This window comes from Lissotriton vulgaris, chromosome 7, assembly GCF_964263255.1.
Source record: "Lissotriton vulgaris chromosome 7, aLisVul1.2, whole genome shotgun sequence".
Lineage (NCBI taxonomy): Eukaryota > Metazoa > Chordata > Amphibia > Caudata > Salamandridae > Lissotriton > Lissotriton vulgaris.
In genome coordinates, this window is record NC_141695.1 from 190,159,898 (window position 1) to 190,185,585 (window position 25,688).

The following is a 25,688-nucleotide window of genomic DNA, read 5'->3' on the forward strand; positions in this document are numbered from 1 at the left end:
ACCGCAATGGGGGATACAAAGCAGAAAAATAGAAAACCATAAAAAGAGGGCAGAAAATGCCCCATCATCAGGTAGCAAAAGACACACAATTGATTGACGGAATGCAGAACAATTCAAAACATTCACCCCCAGTCAAGAGACCTGGGTTAAATCCATCATTCTTTTGCTCACCACGCCACCCCAGTTTAGACCTGGCCATATCCAAATCAGTCCTGACCCTGTGCCTCATGAGAACAGTACAGCCCGAACTGCTAAGTCAGGTCCTCCCTGGACCGGAAAAAAGCATCCTAGGACTGGTTTCGGGGTTTCACCCTGTTGTGTCCCGTAATTGTGCACTAATATAGGTTTTACCGAAACAAGCCCTTATATAGGTACAACTCTTGTTGCCCTTATTTAGACATAGATTTTCCAGTCCTTATTTAGGCATGAGCCATGCACTCCAAATACAGACATGGTTATTCACCTACATCCGTTCACCCCTACATAACAACAAGTTCCAAGAAACAGACCCTTCGACTAAGGGATTATTGCTTTTTCCAGGAACTCGCTTAGTATGCATGAACCGCTATTCCCTAGGGTTTATTTCTGACGTCTTCCTCTCTACGACATTGCGTCAAACATACCCAATTATAGCACCTTTTGGGTATAAATATACCTCCCTTTGCCCATGCAAACTAGAGGAGACCTTTATTCCAGAGGAGCCCGTGTTTCCAGGCCCGACGCGCTGACCAGAGACGCTGTCATTCTGTCTTAAGCAACTCCAGCGCGCAGTGTTCTAACTTCCCTCGCAGGGTGTTAGAATTCAAGACCAGAACAGAGATTCCACAACACTCCCATTCTCAGTTATGGAGCTGACTAGAACCTAGAGGGATTCTTGGCATAGCAAACTATAGCAAACTATAGCATACCATCCTAGAAGAATACTTCATGTACTTCTCTCCTTGTCCTACATTAGGTACATTCGGGTAGAACTAGTTAGGGATCATTCCACGAGTACTCATATTTTAGCCATATGTTTTTATGTATATAACTGTATTCATAAGTATTAAACTATTCTAGAACAATACTGTTTCTTCCTGCTTGTAACAATGTTCATTCTTTATCTCGCATACTGTCTAACGATTGTAACAGCTCATATCTCTTACACGGGGAAACTGACTGTTCAACAAATAATTATTGAAATGCCCATCTGTTATTTCTGTGTAACTCTGAGAAACCTAAGCAGGCACGATTAGCTGAGCAAAATGTTATCTAGTGTTTTCACGATTCTGAGGTATCAGGGTCGTCATGTTATGTGGTTGCCAGAAGCTATTCCCTTCTTGCCTCCAAGAAGTTTCTAGAGGCCCTGTGAGCTAGCTGGTACACAGTAAACAAGGTTAACATACGCGATAGGGACATACTGACACAGTCCTATGCCAAGCCTATAGAGTATGTTATTCAAAAGCGGAGAACCTATTTAGGGAAATAGGAACTACACTACATGGTGCCAACGTTTGGTAAGGCACTTATTTACCAGTAGATTCTGAGTAGCTCAGTTGTGCTTTTCTCAGAGACCCCTACTCACAAACTCTAAAGATGTCTGGAGTGGGTAAGGACAAAAGTCCACCACAGCTGAGTAGGAAAAATCCTATTTATTAGCTGTTGGTTTTTATCGATATTGAAGAACACAGTGGTACAAAATTTTGTGCAGGATGACAGCGTCTCTGGTCAGTACGTCAGGCCGGGAAACACGGGCTCCTCTGGAATAGAGGTCTCTAGTTTGCATTGGCCAAGGGAGGTATATTTATACCCAAAAGGTGCTATGGTTGGGTAGCATTGGCGTAATGCCGCACAGAGGAAGACATCAGAAATGAACCCTGGGGAATAGCGGTTCATGCATACTAAGTGAGTTCCTGGAAAAATCAATAATGCCTAATTTGAAGGGTCTGATTCTTGGAACTCATTGATAGGTAGCGGTGAACGGACGTAGGTGAACGACCATGCCTGTATTTTGAGTGCATGGCCCATACCTATATAAGGACTGGGAAATCTATGCCTAAATAAGGGCAACAAGAGTTGTATCTATATAAGAGCATGCTTCGGTAAAACCTATATTTGGGCACATATATGGGACAGAACAACCCCTCTTCAGTGGCACAGTGAGCCCGGCACCCACGTCTGGGCATACCCTGTGCACTTCGGGCGAGGGAGCAAAAGACACAATATTGATGGACGGAATGCAGAACAAATCAAAACGTTCGCCCCCAGTCAGGAGATCTGGGTTAAATCCATCATTCTTTTGCTCACCATGCCACCCCAGTTTAGACCTGGCCATATACAAATCAGTCTTGACCCTGTGCCTCATGGGAACAGTCCAGCCCAAACTGCTTAGCCAGGTCCTCACTGGACTGGAAACAAGCGTCCTAGGACCGGATTTGGGGTTTCACCCCTCTTCAGCCAGGATAGCTTGACTTCAGTGGCACAGTGAGCCCGGGACCCATGTCCGGGCATACCCGACGCACTTAGGGCACGGAAGCAAAAGAAATACAATTGATGGACTAAATGCAGAACAAATCAAAGCATTCACCCCCCCGTCAAGAGATCTGGGTTAATCCATCATTCTTTTGCTCACCATGCAGCACCATTCTTGTGCTGTAGGCAGCACATGCCGCAATGTCAAATAGGCATGTTGTGCATAGCCATGCACAACGTGACAGGCACTGTGTGGTCCCTGCCACCTTGTGTATGGCAATGTAGGGGGGTACCATAGGTACCCCCAAGTGCGGCCCCCAGCCTCCCACCCCCCTGGGGGCCCGTTAATTTCCACCAGCCTTTCCATGGCGGCAACTACGCCATGGAAAGGCCCTGAAAAATGACTCATCATATCATAATATGGTGGCGGTGCCTGTTCGGCACCGCTACCATATTATCCCCCAGACCCGCACGGCACACAATCGTAACGCTTGCCTGCCAGCAGAAAAGTGGCAGACGGTCTTTCCGTCCGCCGCGGTACCCCCCACCATACTAATGTGGCAGGGGGTAAATCAGGCACAGATGGCGATCCGCCCGCCATCATAATGGGGCCCTTAGTTTCTCCGAGGTCTTTCCCACAGTGACATTTTGTCACAACAGCCTAGTTGCAAAGTGAATGGTAAAATGTTTCGGTAATTGAGGAAAAACAGAAATTTAACCAAAAACACAGCTTTCTGCTTTTATTCCTCACTTGAAACACTAGTGCATGGAAGGAGAAACTGCACCACCTGATAAATACCACACCCCTCATTATTGCCAGGTGAGGGTATTTAGAAACAATTTTCTTGCAACTTGTGAGACCTCATTATGAGTGGATGCTAATTTCTCTTGCATTTCCTATAACCGGATATACTGTACAGGGGTCAAAGACGCCATCGCATTATGAGTTTGCTCTTGGCAATTGCATTTTGCGCCTCTGATTCCTGTGGAGATTCCAGCTGTTTTCAGCTGTGTGGATCTGCAGTGTTTCGCCATTATTCATAATTCCGGCTGGTCCATTCCCTATGTTACTTGTACCTTGCACGATTAGAAGTAATCAAGTAATCTGGACTACAATGCGCTCCAAACACATTGGCATGGTCATTTTTCTAGTAATGACCCCAGAAATTTGAGCTTTAGTATATCTGCCAAGAGTCAGAAAATGTGACTTTAGTGGTGAGTTAAAGATTCAGAGGCCCATATCTGATGACCCAAGGAAGACGCCAGAACAACAAAAAATAATAATAATAATAAGTATTAATAATAGGTCTGGGACACCCTGCCAGGCTTTTTTCAATGTCTGCTTTGTTTAGTAATAGTTTTTGCAAAACTTTATTGTCGTAAAAGCTGACACACTCATCAATCTAAAATTTTTCAAAACATTGGCTTAAAAAAAAATATTTTTTTGGGTCAATGGCACTCAAGTAAATCTCTTTGCGTGTGGATGTTCCTCGCTCCATCGACTACCATGTAAAAAAAAGCTATGTAAGATGGTGGGAATTTGGCAGGTGCAGAGATGATGGACTGGTGGTTTGAGGGATGCTGAGAGATACATTTCTGATTTCAGGCCATATGATATTAAGATATGTGGGGCTGTACAAGTCCTTGGACAGAAATTCTAAACTGAGCTAAACTGTAAATAATCATAGGTAGTGATTACAATAATTGGCTAGTGATGTGTAATGAAATATGATTGAGGTGTTTTAGGCTTCACTTTTTTATTCATTTTGTTTGAGATATTAATAATAATAGCAATAATTATGAAAATATTGTGAGTATAAAATAATATACTAAATGTTACTTTATTGTAAAGTCTGAGTACCTGTGTATGTGTACTGATGTCAGTGTTTGTAGGTGGGACTGCTCCTTTTCACATGCAGATAATAGATTCTTTGGCAGGTCTGCCTGCCGCTAACACTCTTCCCCTCACAAGTATTACTCATTGGGAGCAATGAGAGACGCTTGCCTGTTTTCCTGTTCTCTGTTGTCTTTTGGGGCTTACTAAATATGCTGGTTGTGACCCTAATAACTTCAGGGAACACAACAGTTCAAAATGCATTAGGGATCTTGCAAGTAACCCACACACGTAACCAACCTAGCTTACCAGCACTCGTCAAAATTCCTGGCTGGTACCCTCATTTCTGGGGGCAGAACCTTTTTTGTGTCATTTATGGATTTCTCCAACAGAGTTCCATTTCCTGGAGTCCCAGAGGCTGCCTCCTGCTGGCTCCCTAACACCTCTCAATACCAATGAAGGGCCTGGTCGTGGAGTGCATACCTAATTGGATGTTCATACATCTTTTGCTAGTCTCTGGAGCTTCTGCTGTGCCAAAAGGACCTTCAAAAACAAAACTTTTAGAATTTGCAGCAACCTTTTTCCTCTTTTGAATGAAATCTGGACCGCGTTCAATTATTTTCAAATTGCTGCAGTAAATAACGAATTCAAGCTGATACTGACTAGGTCTGTGCTGTACATGGTCTGTGTGATAGAACCTTGCACTGTTGCTGTGTTTGTGTGTGAACCTTTAGTGTGAGGGAAGCTGTATCATAAAGCTGTGAGGAAGTGTGTGCTGTTGCTGATTGTGTCCATTTGTGCTGCATATCAGGGGATGTACATGAGGAGATATTAAGACTCAGTCAGTGGTGTGTGTGTGTGTGTGTGCTGCTTGTGTGGTTGGTTGCAGGGGAGGGTGTGTGTGTGTGTGCTGCTTGTGTGGGGGTTGTGGGGGAGGGTATGTGTGTGTGAGCTGCTTGTGTGGGGTGTGTGGGTGCTGCTTGTGTTGTTGGTTGCAGGAGAGGGTGTGTGTGCTGCTTGTGTAGGCGGTTGTGGGGGAGGGTATGTGTGTGTGAGCTGCTGGTGTGGGGTGTGTGTGTGCTGCTTGTGTGGTTGGTTGCAGGGGAGGGTGTGTGAGTGCTGCTTGTCTGGGGTGTTGTGCGGGAGGGTGTGTGTTTGTGTGAGCTGCTTGTGTGGTTGGTTGCAGGGGAGGTGTGTGTGTATGTGCTGCTTGTCTGGGGTTTTGTGGGGGAGGGTGTGTGTTTGTGTGAGCTGCTTGTGTGGGGTGTGTGTGCTGCTTGTGTGGTTGGTTGCAGGGGAAGGTGTGTGTGTGTGTGCTGCTTGTGTGGGGTGTTGTGTGGGAGGGTGTATGTTTGTGTGAGCTGCCTGTGTGAGGTGTGTGGGTGTGTGTGTGCGTGCATGTGTGTGCGTGCATGTGTGTGAGTGACTGTGTGTGTGCTTCTTCTGATGTATCAGTACTGCCCATGCTGCCCCTCTTCTGTTGGAGAGCCATGCTTGCACTGCTATTGCCTATGATGACTCTGTTCTGCTTGCTTTGGCTTGTGCTTTACTCAATCTGCATTTGATGGGAGGTTTCAAAGTCACTGCACAAGCAATACCTGTTCTGTATGTATGCTTGTGGGTCTCCAAGAGAGAAGAGAAATTGCACTGTTGTATTCAGTGCTGCACCTGTTGTTGCAGAGTGGGAGCCTCTGTTTTTCCAGGTCCATATCTGAGCAGGGATATGTCTCAGCTTGTGTTGTGATCCTAACTGGAGCGCTGCACATTGAAAAGGCTTGCCATCTTTGTCAATTCTTGGCAGCTCGTGATCTGAAGTCAAACCACGCCGTGGCTTGGTGTATTGCACTAGGCTGCAGAGATCATGGAAGAGTTTTCCAGACTGGGTAAACTCTTTGTTAGTGCACCAGGTCTTAAGGGATATGTGGACAATCAAGTGTGGCATGTGCTGGTCAGTTGTGTTAATTATGAAATTTTTCTACTTTCGATAGTCCATGAATGAAGCTGTGGTTTTATGCTAGAAAATCGTCAAAGAAATATGATCCTCCAAAAGTGTTGCATCCTTAATAAAATTGACAAAAACATCACTCCAGTGGGTGTTATATTTTCTATCGTTAAGTCTAATAGCAAAATATTTAGGACACAATCATTTTGTTAGACAACTTTTCTGAGATATTCTGAGGTACAGTTCCAGAATCTCCCTCTTTGTTCTACTCAGATAGCTTCTGAGAAGTGAGGCATTGTGTTTGAGGGGTGTTGTCCATGAAACGATGCACATTCACGCTGAGCACTGCTAGATTCGACCCTGGAGCTGCACTTGGTCAAGAGGATGAATTAGGTCTATGCTGTTTATGTTTGAGGGAGGCACTTAAAACCCTGGATACTGAGTTAGTCCATAAGCTGATCACAGACTTGCCTTCTTGAGGCTTTGGGTTTAAATTGTACATTGTCTGTGTACTGGTTAATCTGGCTTCTCGTGTGACAAGAGAACTTTGTGTAGCACTACTTATAACTCAAAATCAATATGGGAGAAGAAGACTCCCATAATGTTCTGCAACCACGCTGGAAACCGCTAAGATCTATTAGAACATTGTAATGTGGAGCACTCCATTGCAGACAATGGAGTACTCCATGCTTCTAGGGCCCGGTAAAGGCCTGCAGAGCAACATTCCAATGTTATTTAAACAAAGTCCTCTCGGAGCCCGAGAGGATTTCAATCCCCTCGGGCTCCGAGAGGCCTTTGTTTAATGTGTTAGAACATTCTGCCCTCTCGTGGCAGAATGTTATAATAGCCTTATAGCCCTTCGTAGCTGGGCTATAGCGGCTATTAGAGTCCCGCTCCCTTGTTAAAGGCCCTCGCTTTCGGCCTTTAACAATAGACCGGGCCTGTAATAGCCGCTATAGCCCGCTACGGTGGGCTATAAGGCTATATTAGAACATTGGAATGTTGGGAGCCCCATTGAAAACAATGGAGTGCTCCGGGCTTATAATGGCTTGTATAAGCCCGGAAGTCCAACATTCCAATGTTTCTTTGTACACAACTGTGAACAAAGGCTTCAGGGAGCCTGGGGGATTTCAATCCCCTTTCCCTCCCTGAATCCTTTGTTTTATTTGTTAGAACATTCTGCCCTTTAGTGGCAGAATGTTCTAATAGCCTTAAAATCCTTTGTAGCTGGGCTGTACCGGCTATTAAAGACCCGCTCCTTTGTTAGAGGCCCTCGCATTTGCCTCTGGCCTTCAACGCTGGAGCGGGCCGTTAATATCTAGTTTAGCCCGCTACGGCAGGCTATAAGGCTATATTAGAACATTGGAATGTGGAGCACTCCATTAAAGACAATGTAGTACTCTGTGCTTCTAAGGGCCGGTAAAGACCTGCAAAGCAACATTCCAATGTTCTTTTCACAAAGGCCTCTCGGAGCCCAAGGGGATTTAAACCCCCTCGGGCTCCGAGAGGCCTTTGTTTTATTTGTTAGAACATTCTGCCCTCTAGTGGCAGAATGTTTTAATAGCCTTATAGCCCTTCATAGCTGGGCTACACCAGCTATTAAAGTCCCGCTCCCTTGTTAAAGGGAGGGCTTTTAATGGCCGGTCCAGCCCGCTACGGTGGGCTCTAAGGCCAAAATAATTCCATTCCACCAAGCTGGTATCAGATGGAGAAATACTAGAAAAACCAGCAAAGTAGTTGTCACATCCCACGGCTATGATGTAAGTGATGATGTCAGGATGTTGATGTAACCATAGGGTCAAATAAGACCAGGAGAAGGTAGTTAGCATTGTCTTAAATAGGATGCTTGTCACTGAAGGCCTGGATGGGTGGTATTCGATTGCCAAAGCATGTCAAAACCAGACTGTACTACTGTAACAAAAGTCCCTGCACCCGAGTGATGCGGGGGGCCCTGAGCTCCGGGGCCCCCTCTAGCCCTGGCAGGTCTCTGGACTGAGAGCTACAGACTAGGTCTGGAGCGTAGGGGTCCCTGCATGTACTTTGCAGGGGCCCACCTCAAGTGTTGGTACGCCACTGCCAGACTGATACCAGTGTAGGATGAAAATGAGGGAAATTCGGACTTGTATTGGAACAGGGACATTATTTTTTATTTTTAGTCATTTGGCTGCGGCACTGTCGGATACAGGTTAGTAGCTAGTGAGGAGAGCAGGAGTAATTCCCTTTTCACAGTGGAAAGGAATGAGCAAACTGAGGAAAGACAAGGAGGTTTGATATCGGGGCAAATGTTTTCCATGGAAGAATTATTTGTGCCATCTAAAAGAAAATTTTAAGATATGCTTTTGTACATTTCTGTCTTGAGAACTCCATTGGATCTTCTACCAAACTGAAAACAAATATGTGATGTAACAACGCGAACAAAATGATTGCGGTATGTTACTTTGCAGTCTTTACCACGCAAAGCTTTACAACGACTTGAGCTGCAGGGTGCTGGATTAGGAGTTGTAAGATTTACTATTCCAACACCAGTCTACGTACAGTAGGGAAGGTATTGGAATAGTAAATCTTACTGTTCCTTAGGTTATAGCGCCATCCAGCGCAAGTCGATATAATGATTTGCGTTGGAAAGGATGCGTTGGAACTGCATCACGGTGTACTCACCACGATGTAAAGGATGTTTCCCACTGAAAACTTACTGGAGCAGCGTTAATTGCCAAATGGTCAGCTAGCTGAGCTGTTGCGTGCATTCAGTGGGATTCTGTGGACCTGTTGCAAGGAATACATTTTACAGAACGCAGCCATAAAGCTACCATGCATAAATGTTGGCCATTTCTGTGATCAGTTGTCCTCTGAGTCCCCTCTCAATATGCTTCATAGCTCTGGTTCTAGGAATCCTCCCCGGTCCCATCGCCCGCTAGCACGAGCCCATCCATGTTTTATAATCTTTGATTTACACTCCAAGACATTGATCGGCAACCGCATAAGTTGTGTCGACGATTTACGACCCATTTTAAATCACCTGGCAGAGATGAGCACCATGTGAGAAATGTGTTTCAAATGGGCCACTTCATCTGCATAAATCAAGCCGTGAACCTGCGGAGACCCTACAGGCTGGATAGCCAATCGATCAATATCCACAAGCTGTTTCTATCGCTAATACAAGCGTTAATTAAAGGAGGTGGCCAAGGGGCGGTGGTGAAGGTGCCCGATACCTTCCTCAGCATTCTGCCTCACATCTCTTCCTCTTTCACAAACTCCATCCTCTGTCGCGGAATCAGTCGCACCACTGTTGTTGCTTTCATTAGAAACCCTAAAATATAGGTCCTTGGTTCATAAAGGTGTTGGAAGTTTTTATTTTTATTTTTATTTTTCTGTTCTTTGCATTTGTATAACACTCACTGCCATTGTTATGACATCACTGCTGATTATTTGTATTGGATAGATGCAGTGCCCACATCATGAAGAGGTGGTCCTCTAGGCACAGAAAGTTCAGGATTTTGCTTGATCACGTGGTTTTGAGAAGGAGGAAGTCGTGAGGGTGGTGAGGTTCTGTTTGCAGGGTGGAACTGGCAATGGGGTGCAGAGCACAGCTGCTAAAAAGAGATGTTTGTGGGCACAGAAAGCTGAAGACATGGTAGGTAGGTAAGAGTTGGCTGACTAGAGTTGGTGCCCTGAGTTGTAATTGTATACCCCTCACAAAGTCCTAAGGGACCATTTTCACGGATGGCTACTTGTCCTGCAGGAAAAGCTACCAAGGGGATTATCTGATGGGAAACAGTTCCTCACGGTCAGTCTTGTGGACTTCCAAGGACTCGTCTCCTGCCCACAACTCAGAAGCACAGTTTGTCTTTTTAGGTGTTTGAACCAGATTTTTTCTTAATGGTCAAAAGATGACGATGTTAAGATATTGAGCATTCCTTGTAAATAGTGAATATTGGGGAGGGAGCAAAATAATAATGTTTTGGCGAGCTGTGCAAAGTTGCCAATTTTCACAACTTCACAAAGCTACAGTTTTTCAACTCTACCAGACCACCTATGGGTAGAATTTCAGCAAAAACGTGTTCTTATTTTTGCTTGGGTAGAGTTGTCTACAATGGAAAAGTTATTTATCTATTGCTAATAGACTTCACAAATATGAGAAACTCCAATTTCTCAAACCTTTTTTTGTAGACTGTGGATAACTGTTCTGCCTTGAGAAATGCAACAGAGCGTGAACTGCCGCGGTGGCCAGGCACTAACAACACCGCTTAGTGGTCTACGGAAGATTGCCTTGGCAAGCCCAACTCTGAGGACTGAACCTTAGTGCGCGATACGACCACTAAAATCAATGACGGCGCACTTAAGGGGACATTTAGGGTTGGCAGGAGAACCGCTGTATATCAGTGACTCTCCCTCCTCATTGGAGTCCTGGTCCGCTACCCCACTTAAAGCAGAGGAACCGCTGGCCGACTGCCAGTGGTACCCCAGCCGCTGTGCCGGCAACCAACCTACGGTGCAGTCTGTTCCAACCCAGGGCCCTCAGCTTCCATGCAGCACCATCACTCTATTGTGTACAAGGGGGAAATAAAACAAAATGGAAATATTACTCACTTTGTCATATTTGTTTTGGAAACATAGGTACCGATCTCCAGCAATTAAGGGGATCTACCTCGCCGCTTGAGTTATTTACAAATATCTAGATATCAGTGATATAGCTAAATGCAGGGTAATCAATGCCGTAACATTTTAAAGAAATGGAATTTGCAAGGGTTTTTGTACTTATAACTGTCTTTTGAGGAGAGAATGAGTCTGTAGGGTGGTGATGCATCTAAACGAAACCCGGTAATGTCAAGTGTGAGACAGCATCCTGTGGTGAAGGAGAGGAAGAGAAACTCCGCCTCTTGAGGTACTGGCCGGAGAAGGCGTCTAGTTGTAGCCTCTTCCCTACCTCACCCCAGTCAGACTACAAACCTGACAAGCCACTGATTTCACATGTCCAGAGGTTCTATATGTGATGCGTTGCAGCGGGAGAGGGGAGAGCGGGCTCTCTTCCCATTACTCTGGTACTTTGATGCCGCTGCAGGAAGAGGGAATGCTGTGGGGTCCCTCAGAGGTACAACCCTCCATGTGACTGAATCTACATCAATGCTGCCGGCCCCTCAGAGGCACTGGCCTGTTTGGGTATCCCCTCTTCCATGGAGGACCCTCCACCACTGGGAGCTGCAAGGTCCTTGTTCCTGTAAATTCTCCCCTCTTTTAACATTCCTAGAGTAAGTCTCACCACTGGTATTGTTCACTGGTGAAAGTGTTACTGGCGGCCCCCGGCTTTATGGAAATCTTCTAACTCTACTATGGGTCAGCCCGCCAATGGCTACAGGGTTCGATCACTGTGCACCCGGTGACAAATCCTGATTTTTGCTTGTGGTCATCTGAGTTGCACTCTTAATCATCCAGATTGTAGACCATGGATTATTGCTTGAACACTTCGGCGCTCATTACCAACACTTCATTTTTTGGGGGGAGGGGCAGTGTACCATGTGTCTGGAATCTCCATGGGGCATTCTGGGACCTAGGGAGGCAGTCTTACACTGGGTGAGGGGTTACAACTCCCTCCATTCTCCAGTAGGAGTGTGGATGGGACCACTTGTAAGCAAGACTTTAATGGCATCATTCTACTCACAATGACCTGAATAACATACCAACCTTGAAGCAATGGATTGTCTGACACTTTGGAAAGTAATCTAATCTCCGTTTTATCATACTCGGCTCCAGTCGTGGGATCTCAAATACTGATCTAGTGAATTTGTGCCAAATCAGCTGCCCACGAGCCTTCCAGAAGTATGTAGCTTGCAAACGATCATCATTCTGAAGGAGATGGCTCCAAAGGGGCAACCAAAGGGAAATACTGGGGGAAAGAAGGTGCCATTTGTCTCCTTGCATCTCCCTTCCTGATGATCTAAGTGGTGTCCATTCCTGAGTAATTCCTGAGTACTCAAGAAGCTTCCTCCACAAAGAGAACCAGCTCAAACATTTCTGCACCTCCAAGCAGTGACGTAACACAGGGGCGGCCTTAGGCATGTGCAAGCTGTGCACCTGCACAGGACCACCAAACCCCAGGGGCCACCACACCAATATACATCCTTAATATAGTAACCCACTGAGGATGGATACATATTTGAGTGGTTGCCCCTGGCAGGGATTTGGCGGCCTCCGACTCTGTTCCACTTCCAAACACCCTGACCCCCCTCTTCACTGGCCTCCGCACTCTGCCCTGCCTGGACCCCCTCTTCTGGGGCCTCCTACCTACGCTCCCTGCCCAGGACCGCCATGAGCCTAGAGCCGCCCCTGCGTAACATAGGCTGCCCACAGTCCCTTTGGTGAGGGGGATCCCAATGCCCCTGGGGCCCCCTCAGCACTGTACCCTGACCTGAGAGCTCCAAATTAAGTCCAGAAGGGGGTCCCTCCATGTACCTTGCAGGGGGGCCCCCTCATGTTTTGTTACGCCACTGCCTCCAAATATTGGAACATTCAAATTTACAGTACCCGGGTCAAGGCATTGTACCCCTGCTTCTTTGACCCCCCCCCTTAGAGTGACTATTATACAACTGTCAACCATGACGTGGCATTTACCAGGATCACTTTAGCTCTCTTGGCTTGCCATTAAATCCACTCACGACTACAGGTGGTTTCTCCATAAACAACCATATCACAGCCTCCTTTGAGAAAGAACACACTAGAAAACACTTAGTCCAAGATTAGAATTTTAATTTATTGCATCAAATATTGCAGAGACTGTGGTAAAAGATGAACACGAAGCAGTACTCGGTGCAGATGAAAAACAGCACCAAAGAGCAGTGTGTAATACATGTGTACATAATCATTTAGCCCAAAGTAGATATTGAATACACAAGTGGCAGAAGGGTTGTGTTGGGTGGAGGCCCAAGCAGATCATTGTAAAGAAGTCCAGTGGTAAACTCTGAACCGCTTGTCTGGTGTCAATGTTTGGACCAATCACTGAGGCATCACCAGAAGAGCAAAAGTCATTTCATGCTTCTGATTGGAAGGTTGAAACATTCCTTATATTGCAAAGAAAAATTAGGTTTGGTGCATAGGTAAACACGTTTTGTAAAAAGTGCTGAGTGCTGAATATTTGGGTGCAAGCTGACATATCTAGATCATGGTGTCAGCAACAGCCACTGCCCACCGAGCAACTTCCCAACTCCTGGCTCGCTCGTAAAAATTCACATGTAACCCAATAGTGCTAAAAAGTAAGTCACACCTGCTCACGCGCCAATCTTTGGGAATCTATCTGGCTTAACTCTTGGTGGAAACGGGAGTAGACATCAGGCATATCAAATGGACAAGAGACAGCACAGTTTCGGCTCGTTGTCTCCTGAATATCCCCGGGCCAGTGGTTGCCACTGATTTACAAAATGAAACTACCCATTGCATTACTCATTCGTCTCAGGGGCGGCTCTAGGCTCATGGCGGCCCTGGGCAGGGAGCGTAGGTAGGGGGCCCCGGAAGAGGGGGTCCGGGCGGAACCCAGTGAAGAGGTGGGGGGGAGTCAGGGTGCTTGGAAGTGGAACAGAGCTAGAGGCCGCCAAATCCCTGCCATGGGCCGCCACGCAAATATGTGTGCATCCTCAGAAGATTATTATATTAAGGATATATATTTGTGTGGTGGCCCCTGGGGTTTGGTGGCCCTGTGCAGGTGCACAGCTTGCACATGCCTAAGGCCGCCACTGTTCGTCTACTCAGTGCACGTTGTGCAAAATCAGAAGTATTGTCATTGGGGAGCCAACAACGTCAAATTCAGCAAACCCCTGAGAGTAGATCCAATTCCATAGCCATGAACGCAGCATTCCTGCCGGCATCACTTTCACGGAAACATCTGCCAGGTCGGCTAGCACATTAGTTCAGGATTTAGCCCTGGCGAAGAAATCGATGAGCCAGCTTGTTTCACCGGCTTCATCAGGCTCTTTAATAACCATAAGGAACTCTTGATGCCGCGTGAAAACCTCTCTCGAGCAGCACTCGTTCCATCTGGGGATGGAGGGCCCTTGTATGCGCGCCCTGCGCTCGAGCCGCGCCGGCAGGAGGCTCTGAACCCCGCTCTGCCTTTCAAACACTCCAGCGCTCCGTCTGAATACGTGCTCCAAGGGGGACACTCGGCTCACGATGGAAAGACAATTTGATGCTTGATCTCGGTTGGCCTTGGAAACGCCGCCCGTGTCCCCGCCCGCCCCCCTTCATCACGCGCCCCCTCCATCCTTGGCAGCCTAATCAAGGGCCGTCTGCTCGCTCAGCTGCATCTGTCGCCGGAACTTGAAACTGCTTCTAGAAGTTTCCAAGAGTCCCCGAGGGGGAACGTGCCACTGCAGAAAGCATCAGGGGCCCTGGGTCGCCAGAGTGAATCTGTTCGAGGACTGCAGGGTAGGATCTGCCACAGTTAATCGGCCATGCTTCGGCGCTTCCGGGTCACAGGTGCCACACTCCAATGCTTCCAGGTCAGGCAATTATAAGCATGTGACATTTTGCATCTCAGGAGCCCGGTGCTCGCAGACATCACGGCTTCCCATTAACGTTTCACAGTATGCTGCTGTTCCATCAGCCACAGGAAGAGGCAAGTGGGCACAGATGTGCAACCGGCTATTTGGATTTGTTTCCTGGTGGTTGTCTGGAAGCGCGTCATGGGAGTAAATATTATTTCACTGCCTGGCAGAGGGTGCAAGTATCATATATGGAGTCTGGGCCTGATTTCCAAGAAGGACACACTTTTCCTGTTTGAGCCACAGCGCATCTTAAAACAGGTGCACCAGGCGCAAACATGGAAAGTTCACCCTATTACAGAGAATACGGTGCCCTCATGGCAGCCACAAACTCGTGCTGCCCTGGGGGCAGAACATTCAAGTCAAATATGGAAAACCTGTTCACAAGCTGGTCCGTGTTTCACTGTGCAGACGGCAACCCTCCTGCACTTTTAAGGGCGATTAGAGAGCCCCTGGTGGGTGGGTGCAGTGAGTGACTGCACCTGCCTGCAAGGGGATCACTGGGGGTGGGGGTCTATGGGACCCCCTTACCTCTCTCCAGAGGGCTTCAAGGTCCAATTCGCTGTTTTATGTGACATCACAGCATCCAGTCATTGTGACGCCCTATTTGGCATTGTACATGATTACTAATTTAGGCTATGTCATATCTGGGTTTACACAGACTTCTACTTCGCTATGACATTGTTAATGAATTCACTTCTGAACCATGTCTTCTATTAGAAAATTGGCATGTTGGGAGCTCCATTGGAGATGGAGACAATGGAGTGCTCCCTGCTTCCACGGGCCGGTAAAGGCCCACAGAGCAACATTCTAATGTTTTACAAAGGCCTCTCGAGAAGTCTTTGTTTTATTTGTTTGAACATTCTGCTCTCTAGTGGCAGAATATTCTAATAGCCTTATAGCCCTTCGTAGCAGGGCTATACCGGCTATTAAAGTCCAGCTCCCTTGTTAAAGTCCATCACCTTCTGCTCGGGTCTTTAACACGGGAGCAGACCTTTAATAGCTGCTATAGCCCACTACGGCGGGCTATAAGGCTTTAATGTGATTGCAGCAGGCTATAGGGTATACAATAGGGCCCAAGATTCTTCACAGATAATAAGATGGGGGAGGTATAGGGATGAGAATACTAGGTTTACAAAAGAGAAATTGAGACAAATCCAATAGTGTAACCCAGGTCCCCCAGCCCCAGTGGCGCAAGGGGGGCCCACCCTTCAAGGGAGCTTCCTCTCAGCCCAAGGCCTGTGAATGTCTCTGAAGAAGGCCTCCCAAGGATTATTGCCAGTGCTTTAAATGGGCAGGTGCTGTCCAGCACTGAGTACCTGCACTTCTTTGATTTGAAAGAGAGAGTAATTGTACTTCTTGTTAACACTACAATGGGTTTAAAGGGACAGTACCAGCACTTCTCAGGAGCAAACAGGTACTCTAAATAGTGAGTACCAGCACTTCTATATTTCCATTTAAAGAACTGATTATCACAGTACCAATCTTCGACACCCCAGGTTTGTGAGCAGGATAAACAACCCTAAACAACTTACCTGCTATGGTAATACATGAGAACCAATATAAACAAATACCTGCCTACAGGCTTTATCAAAGTGTAAAAACAAACTAAAGGTCTGCACAAAATTAGAGAACCAAACCGCTGTACTGCAGTATTTGTAGTAATAAATCCAGAAGTAGGGCTGAGTGGGGGCAATTTGTGTTAACCCTGTAGAGTCGGTCATGGGTCCAATCTCATGGGGCTGAAGCAGTTTCTCATCCTGAGATCCGTAAAATGGTTTTCATTGAATTAAGTAATGGTAATATGTGTCATCAAAGGAGCTTCAAGAGGTTAATGCTGTGGTAACAGGTGCTATATGAAAAACATGTATATATTGCTCAGCCTTCATCAGCCATGCCTCCCCAACAGAAATACTGTACTTTGTGACAGGCCTTTCCTCAGAACAACTTGGGGAGAGGAGTTGGCCTAACGGCTAGGGCGATCGACCTAGAATCTGGGGAACTGAGTTCAAGTCTCGGCAATGACACTGAACATCCTGTGATTCTGGGCAAATCACGTAATCTTCCCGTGCCTAACAAAAATGAATGTGTCCTCGTGTAATACACCTGGTTCAATGTAAAGCGCTCTGATACCCGATTCGGGTCAAGTTTGCGCTATATAAAACTGCAAAAAAAGAAAAACATTGTGTCTTGTGACTATTACACTCCCTGCCCATGTCTGCTGAGGTCCTGTGCTGTCTTTGCAACCTAAAATTTGATGTGCAGGAAAGCCGAAGTCCTAAATTCAGGAATTTCATGTCGCAAAAGGTTTGCGAAATTACACACGTTATGCGGTTGTAATGGAAATTTTGCCTAATCATATTCAAGTATAGTGTTCGGTGGTGAAGATGTTCTGTGTTATATCAATGTACTTAAATGTTATCTTGGGGTCAATTGCTATTTAGTTGAGTTCTACAAACATATTGTAGAGCTAAATAACACCCTTGTGCTCCAAAACCATACCATTTATGCTAGAACAATGTATTGTTATGTAACAACAGTAATTGTCACACAAAGTTTTGTGAATTTGAAAAATTGCATTCTTACCAAAGTTTGGGATCCCTGCAAACCTTCTGGGCGAGATGCCCTCTAACATGTCTTCTGCAGAACAATTTCCCCACGAAATCTTTTCCTGAGCAAATTATGTGTTTGTAAAATACTTTTCAGCAAACACATCTTTTCAAAATTCTCAAAACTGCATGAAAGCTACCGCAGATAATAAAAAAACTTCCCATACTCTCGAGTTAACTCATTTATTTTCAGACCAGATTCCCAGGTCACGCACTTCCAAGAAACCCATTTCAAATGTATACATGAAACGGTAACCCAGAAAAAGATTAAACACTATTTGAACATTGGAATGTTGGGAGCTCCATTGAAAACAATGGAGTAGCTCCGGGCTTATAATGGCTGGTAGAAGCCGTGAGCTCCAACATTCCAATGCTTCTTTGTTCACAGCTCTGGATGTACAAAGGCTTCATGGAGCTTAGGGGATTCCAATCCCCTTGTGCTCCCTTAAGGCTTTGTTTTATTTGTTAGAATATTCTACTCTCTAGTGGCAGAATGTTCTAATAGCCTTATAGCCCTTCATAGCTGGGCTATACCGGCTATCAAAGTCCCTCTCCCTTGTTAAAGACCCTCGACTTTGGCTCGGGCCTTTAACGCTGGAGAGGGTCTTTAATAGCTGGTATAGCCTGCTACAGCGGACTATAAGGCTATATTAGAACATTGGAATTTTGGTAGCTCCATTGAAAACAATGGAGTGCTCCGGACTTATAATGGCTGGTATAAGCCCGGAGCTCCAATATTCCAATGTTTCTTTATTCACAGCTCTGGCTGTGAACAAAGGCTTCAGGGAGCCTGAGCGGATTTCAATCCCCTCGCACTCCCTGATTGCTTTGTTTTATTTGTTAGAACATTCTGCCCTCTAGTGGCAGAATGTTCTAATAGCCTTATAGCCCTTCCTAGCAGGGCTATACCACCAATTAAAGGCCTGCTGCTTTGTTAAAGTCCCTCACCTTTGACTCAGGCCTTTAACGCTGCAGTGGGCCTTTAATAACCGGGCTATATGGCTATATTAAAGCCAAGATAGTCATAGGCGTTGTTGTTGATTTGCTTCCGAGTAGTCACTAAACATATTTCCGGAGCCAAACATTTAGATTTCTATGGGGTGGTGTCTACTTACGGTAATTTCACTCCCAATATATTGCCCACCACTACGTAATTGAGGTAAATATATATTTACTATTCTTAAATCCTTATCCACTTACCTTAGTGATATAGTGGTAGCTGATGCTGTGAATGTGTCACATTAAGGACAATATTTCAACCACATTATAGTTGTAGAGAGATGTCTTAGCAGAGAAGATCATCCCTTTAGGCACAGGCTATTATTGACCATGTACTGAAGCATTATGCTGTATGAATATTAAACTGCTTACAAAACAGCACAAACAAGCCCTGCTGGAATCCGCTTATCAGCTCCAAGCAGAGCAAAGCACATAATAATATTTGCACTGAGACAAAATATAAGAACGTTTTGCCACTTGAATAAATACAAAGACCATAATGCAGTGGGACAAGAGACTTTGTGCTGTTGAATCCTTTTAATGCAATCAAACCTTCCAAATGATAAAATAAGACAAAACCAAAATTTACAAAGCAATGAAAGCCCAAAAAAAGAAAAAGGCTTTAAAAGCCAAGGTGCACATGTGAAAGAAATTGATGCTGGTGTGGTGGTGTACATCAACAGGTTTATGGATTTGAATTTTAAATGTAGTTGGTTATATAGTCCCTGTGTGCCTGAGATACTGTTCTTTGTTCTCTTGTCCATGGTTCTTTATCCTCCTTCCTTTCCTTAATAACACTGAGTGATGCAAACCCTTCCTTTCTACTTGCTCTTCTAGCTGTTCAGTTGACGACAATGTGACGCGCGTGGCATGGTTGAATCGATCCAACATCCTGTATGCTGGCGCCGACAAGTGGTCCATCGACCCCCGGGTATCGCTGCTCACAAACAACAAAGTGGAGTACAGCATCATGCTCACAGAGGTGGACATGTATGACGAGGGCCTCTATATTTGCTCTTACCAGACCCAGGACAAGCCACACACCTCGCAGATTTACCTCATTGTGCAAGGTAAGTGTGACTGCCTATTGGCCAATCCAAGGATGCATGTTCCAAAGCTGTGGAGTGCACTGATTTTACTATATTTCACAGTTCCTTCATCCCCGTGCTCTGGATAGTAGAGTGTTCAATCCTAGTAGTAGGGTCGTGGTAGAAATTTGTAGATCCAATAGCTCTCTTTCTCTTAGAGGGCTGAGGGCAGAGAAGACACATTGAAGTGGCCAATGAGGCAAGTAAGCCCAGTTAAACATACAAATACATATTAATTGTACCTGAGAATTCCACGTCTATCCAACCCACCCATTAATTTTTGCCTCAAAATAAAAGATAAAATACAATTAGAGAAAATTATTTTTTATATGTAAACATAGACTCTTTTGGTTCAATGCACCCTATATATTAGAATCTAGTTGTTATAGATATTTATTATAAAGTACATTGAGACCATTGAGATAACCATTAACCTGGTCTCAATGAACTTTACAATAAATAGCTATAACAACTGTATTCTCATTTAGGGTGCACTGAACCAAAAGAGTCTATGTTTACATATAAAAATAACTTTTTCTAATTGTATTTTATGTTTTATTTTTAGATGTATGATCTGTTTTTACAAATTTTATGAATAAAGTTATGAATTGTGTATAAGTCCTGAAGAAGGTGTCAAGAAATTAAAAAGATAAACCGAAACGCTGCGTCAACACATTGTTCTTAGACAACACTATCATTTGAGTCAATGAATTGATACATTGTCCTTTCATTTGTTGTATCTGTTTTATATAAGTATAACAATATAAGTATAACATTAGTGTGGGAACTAGGCACCTGTAAGGTTTTTATGAAAAGTTTGATGAACATGCATTTTGGTTAATTAGATGTATCACCATAATGATTTTTAATTAAATATTGCAATCAATATCAGATCTTCTGTCCATTATATATATTACAATTTATATTTTTCTAAAGAGACTTGTCAAGACATTTAGTATTGGAATGTGTGATTTGGTTCAGTGCATACTATTTGAGGTTAGTGAACTTGACACATAAGGAATTTTGTTTTTGATAAGTGCTAACTACCCGGTCTCTTCTGGTCAAACTGGGGTAACTTATATACCCATACAGCCACTAACATGTGAGTCAGCCACCAATGGAGCTATTCACACACCTACTCACTCAATCATACAGTCAGTGGCACAGCCACTTACTAACCCATACAGTTACACAAACACATCACTTACTCAATTTAATTCAATTTCTCACTTTCACATAAAGATACTACCACATACACACTCACATATACAGTCACTGACACACACACTTACCAATATAGCCACTCTCAAATTTGTTCACTCACCCATACAATCACTCACATACCCCATCACTCACCTTTACTGCCTTAAACATACCCAGGTACTCACCCTATACCACTGACATATGCACTCCTTCATCGACACATACACTCTCACGCACCCATGCAGGCCCTCACAAACACACTCACTAACCCATGCAGCCACTGACTCACCCACTCACTCATCCATACAGGCAGTCACACTCCCCCACACCCAGCAACACAGACATGCAGACAACCCTAGAGGTACTCAGACAACCAATTTCGTACCCATACAGAAATTCACTTACCCATACCCATACAGCCACTTGGACACCATCTGACTGACAGACAGATACAAACATTCACACAACCAGTCATTCACCCCTACATTCACCAAGACAGTAACGCACCCACAGAATCATCCAATCAGGCACTCACACACCCACGGATTCACCAATATACCTTCATATATACATATATAGATATACTAGCAGCCCGCCCCAGCATTGCCTGGGGCAGAAGGGGGCTGGGGGCAGCATTCCAGGCTTGCGTGCACCTTACCTTAGCGCTTGCTCCCAGTCGCACAAACACAGGCCCCCGCTCCAGTCCGCATCACTTCACCGCCCCCCACTACACCAATCCAGTCTACACGCCCGCTGCAGTCCGCTATCCCACTCCATTCAGCCTCACTTACCGCTCCTTCCCGCGTACTTCACCGCTCCTCCCCGCGTTTCACATACCTCATGGCGCTGCAGTCTTGCTACGTTCTCCGCTCCTCCATGCGCTGTTGTCCTCCATTCCGCTCCAGCCCGCCTTACTTCACCGCTCTTCCCCGCGGTTCACGTACCTCATTCCCTCCAGTCTGGCTAAGTTTTCCGCTCCTCCCCGCGCTGTTGTCCGCTCCTCCTCGTGTTCCTGTCCTCTGATGATGTCAGCACGCACGTTGTTAGCACACACGGCCGGCGCTACTTCTTAGGGACTACTTTTTTTTATTGTTTCTTTTTTAAATAACGTTTATTTTTATTTTTTTTATAGCCTATGTCCATCTACTGGACCCCTCCTTTCCAACGCTGTATTGGGTGTTGCGATTAGTGGTGTACTTTTCGAGTTTACCTGGCTCAAAGGACACAGTTCTCTCTTTATAATAGTAGTATAGATCATATATATATTTAACGTTCATAAACCTTTTAAAAACGCTCACAGTCACTGGATGATGTCATTTGTGATGTCATCAGTGATGTCACTGACCATGTCACAAGTGATGTAATATGTGAGGTCATAAGCAGTGCATTGTAGGGGTGCATATTATAGTTAGCTCACTAACTATTATTGTTGAATTTCTCGGGTTTGGTATGAGTGAAATGTCAGCCTAACTATAACTTTCCTGTAACCTTTGTGTTTTTTCAGTGAACTTCTAAGGATTTTTCCATTTCCTAACTATAATGTCCCTGTAACTTTTGTTTTTTTCAGTGAATTTCTAAGGTTTTTTAAATGCTAATTCCTAACTACAACATCCCTATAACCTTTGTTTTTTTCAGTCAATTTACTTTTTTTAATTAGTAGTCGTGTTTGCAGAGTGGTGGAGAAAGGAGGCAGGGCCTCTGACCGGCTCTCAGGAACCCCCCTGCGTAAGATTTAGCATTTGGAGTTGGCATTACTTCTACACACAGGGAGATGCTAACATGCAGCTCCCTGTGCATAAAAGCAATTCTGCTCTGCTTCTAGTAAGCTAGACCATTTTCTGATCTTGCTTACTAGAAGTAGAGCATCGTTTGCGATGGCTTGGTGAGAGCAATCCGTAACAAACTGCAGTGTCCCAGGGGTGCGCACCCCGGGACATTGCAGGAGCTGGCCGTGGAAGGTGGCAATCTCCAGGACCATCTAGGGCTCCAAGAGGGGAGGCTGCATGACCCTTCTCCCATCTTCTAATTTGTCCTGGGGATGTGGTGGTCCCCGTGCTGTGGGGTAGGCTTTAGGGGCCTACCCTCTTTAATACGTTAAGAAGCCCAGGGAAGTGGAGGTCCCTTGGGCATAATAAGCCCTCCCTTATTAAAAACATGCCACCAGGATCTGGCCCACCCGGGGGTCGATAATGGAGCCTGCACTTCATGTTTTTTTTCCAGCCAGTTCTGCAGATTCCACCAAAAGGCCTACGTTTGTGGTACTCATAGTATGGTCCGTGGGACCCCAGCGGCCCTGCAGGCCTTCATTGGTGGCCCATGGTCCTTGCCTTGCCGTTTCTACGTTTAAAGTTAGGCCGACAGTAAACACAGAAGTTGGCAGCAGGAGCATACGTAGGGATTAGTATTAAATAGGTATTCACAACATATGCTCCTGCGACCATCTTCTGTGTTTACTGCCGGCCTCTGTGAAATCACCGCACCCTCGGAAAGCTTCCCAAAAGGCCCTTTAAAAGTCAGCTGTAAGCACTTTTACAGATGACTTTTAATGGGCCTTTTGGGAAGCTTCCTGTTTGGACGAATAGTCCTCCCAGTGGCACCTGAGTGCACTTTCAGTAGGTATCAGAGCAAACATATTGTTTTCCGACTTGTAGGATCACATCTGGGCCATGAACAGTGCGATAGCGTTCATGTCTGAAGTACTCTAGGTGCCAGCAGGGATAACAATATCACTTTGTTACTCTGTGTAACAATGTGCACTCTACTGTGTAACAATGTGCACTCTACCCCTATGTATATAAAAGCATCTGTTGAGACGTAGATAAAGTGAGACATACATAACTCATCATAAGCGCGCAAACCCTCCCTTGACCCTCTCCCATAAACTCAGTCCAGCCACCAGTCCATGCAAAAGGCTCACACACACCATTTCATGACACTAACACTATCCAGCGACATTACACCAATAAACCTCACACCATCTCGACAGGCCACAGTACCCTTCTTGGGCAGAAAGCGCCACATGCACTCTTTGGAGATCTGCAGCAGCCTCAGTGCATGGAAGATTGGAAGAAGGCTTTATGAGAGCAGGAGAGGGCTGAAAATGTAACCTCTTCCAGCTAGAATTCTACAAGGTAACCTCATACCCTTCAGTTCACTTCCCCTTGGACCTGCCTTGGTCTGGAAAGATGCTAGAACCCAGATCCATCAGCTTGCTTCACTGTAAAACATCCCCAAGCTGGAAAGATGCCAGAGGCCAGGCTCTTTGGTACCCTTCTCATCTGAACCTCCTTGGGCTGGTCAAATGCCAGTGTCCAAACCCATAAGACCCCTCAGTAGGTTTTCTCTGAAACTTCCTTGGGCTGGCCAGGTGCCAGGGTCTACATCCAGTTAACTCTATGCTACACTTCTCCATGGAAACTTCTCAGGCTGGCCAGACACCAGAAACCAGCCACAGGAGACCCTTTGTTTACTTCCTGATAGAACTTCCTCCGGCTGGTGAGAAGCCAAAGTCAACACGCTGGAAGCTCGTTGGTATGCTTCCTCTTATAACCCCCTCAGGCTTATCAGATGCCAGAGTTCAGATGCAGCAAAACCCTTCGATACGCTTCGCCTTAAGACCAGTCCTTCTGGTCAAATACCAGAGTACAGGCCCAGCAGGTCCTTCAGCACTCTTCTCCTTGGAAACTCAGGTGAGTCGGAGCCCAGAGCCCAGACAAAGCAGATCATTTGATGCGCGTACCCATGGAATCTCCTACAACTGGTCAGATTGCAGAGTTCAGACCCAGTAGACTCTTTGCAATGCTTCTCTTTGGGACACCCTCTGGCTGCACTTGTGTTAGACACAGTCCAGATCTAGCAGTCCCTTCCATATGCCTCACTATGAACCTCCTCAGGCTGGTCAGAAGCCTGTCACCTGTCGAGCAATACGCCACACCATTCCTGGTGCATGGCTACTTCAAGCTGAGCTAAGACTTCATCATGTACTGTGTCACTACTTGGAGTATCACCAACATCCAAGAGTCCGAAGCCATCATGTCTCACCAGAACTACCCCAGTCCCCAAAATAACATCAGTGTGCCATTCTTAGAGCTCAGAGGAAGCTGCCAGTATCATGGCACACCACTAATACACTAAAAAACACACATAGATCCTTCTTCGCCTTTATAAACGAAGCCACAACTGTGGGTGTCTCTCCACCCACAAGTCATGTCTTGAACCTCACAATGAAGCTGCAGTAATGGGCAACACATCCCCTGCCTGTAAAAACATCACACACAGAAGGTACCCTGCACCGCCCGCTCTGAACAAACAAACACAAGGCATTCCACAAACACTAAAACACTGACTAGTTAACACATGCTGTAGAAACACTACCCACCCAGGCCCAAAGTAACACTTTCCATCATATGCATAAACAAGCCTCTCCATTTCTTATGCCTCTTAAAGTCAGCTCACTTATCACTTACACGTGACACTCCTCATCCCAAAACCAGATGAGAGCAAAACCAATACACAGTGCACCATACTGCAGAGTGTTGGACAGAACAGGCAATTATCTGAAGTTATCAGACCAGCAAGCTAAAATAAGTACATCAATAAATACAGCTTTGTGCTCGTCCTTCTTTTCTGGTGTGCATCACTATACATTATACGACATAAGGTAATCCCACTTGTAGTAAACATGTGCTTGACAGGTCCTGCTGCACAGGCACCCTTGTGCTCTATAAATTGATAGTACCAGCACAGCACCAGCCAATGCTTTGAAATGTCCCTAGAAAATTAATAAAGCCTCCCCCTTGACCTCCAAACTTAGACCTAGATTATTTACGAAGGGTGGCACCGGTGTCACGCGGCGTCAGACATTTTTAGACGGTACCCGTAGACTGCATTAATGGGAAATAAATCAACACAAAACATTGGTAAATAACCTGCTTGGTGATAATCACATTTTTTATGTATTTACCAACAGACAGAATTCCATGCAGCAGTAATGCTACATTTTTTTACCATATTTATTGTAGGAAACACCACTCT

General features: G+C 45.4%; 1 protein-coding gene across 3 annotated transcripts in view; it reads left to right on the forward strand.

Moving 5' to 3' along the window:
* The window catches only part of IGLON5 (IgLON family member 5), a 976,255-nt gene that overhangs the window by 738,724 nt on the left and 211,843 nt on the right, over nt 1-25,688 (forward strand). For all 3 annotated transcript variants that reach the window (XM_086929916.1, XM_086929918.1, XM_086929917.1), the window contains exon 3: nt 19,201-19,433. In XM_086929916.1, the coding sequence (XP_086786042.1) occupies nt 19,201-19,433 (233 nt within the window). The remainder of the gene's footprint in view (nt 1-19,200; nt 19,434-25,688) is intronic.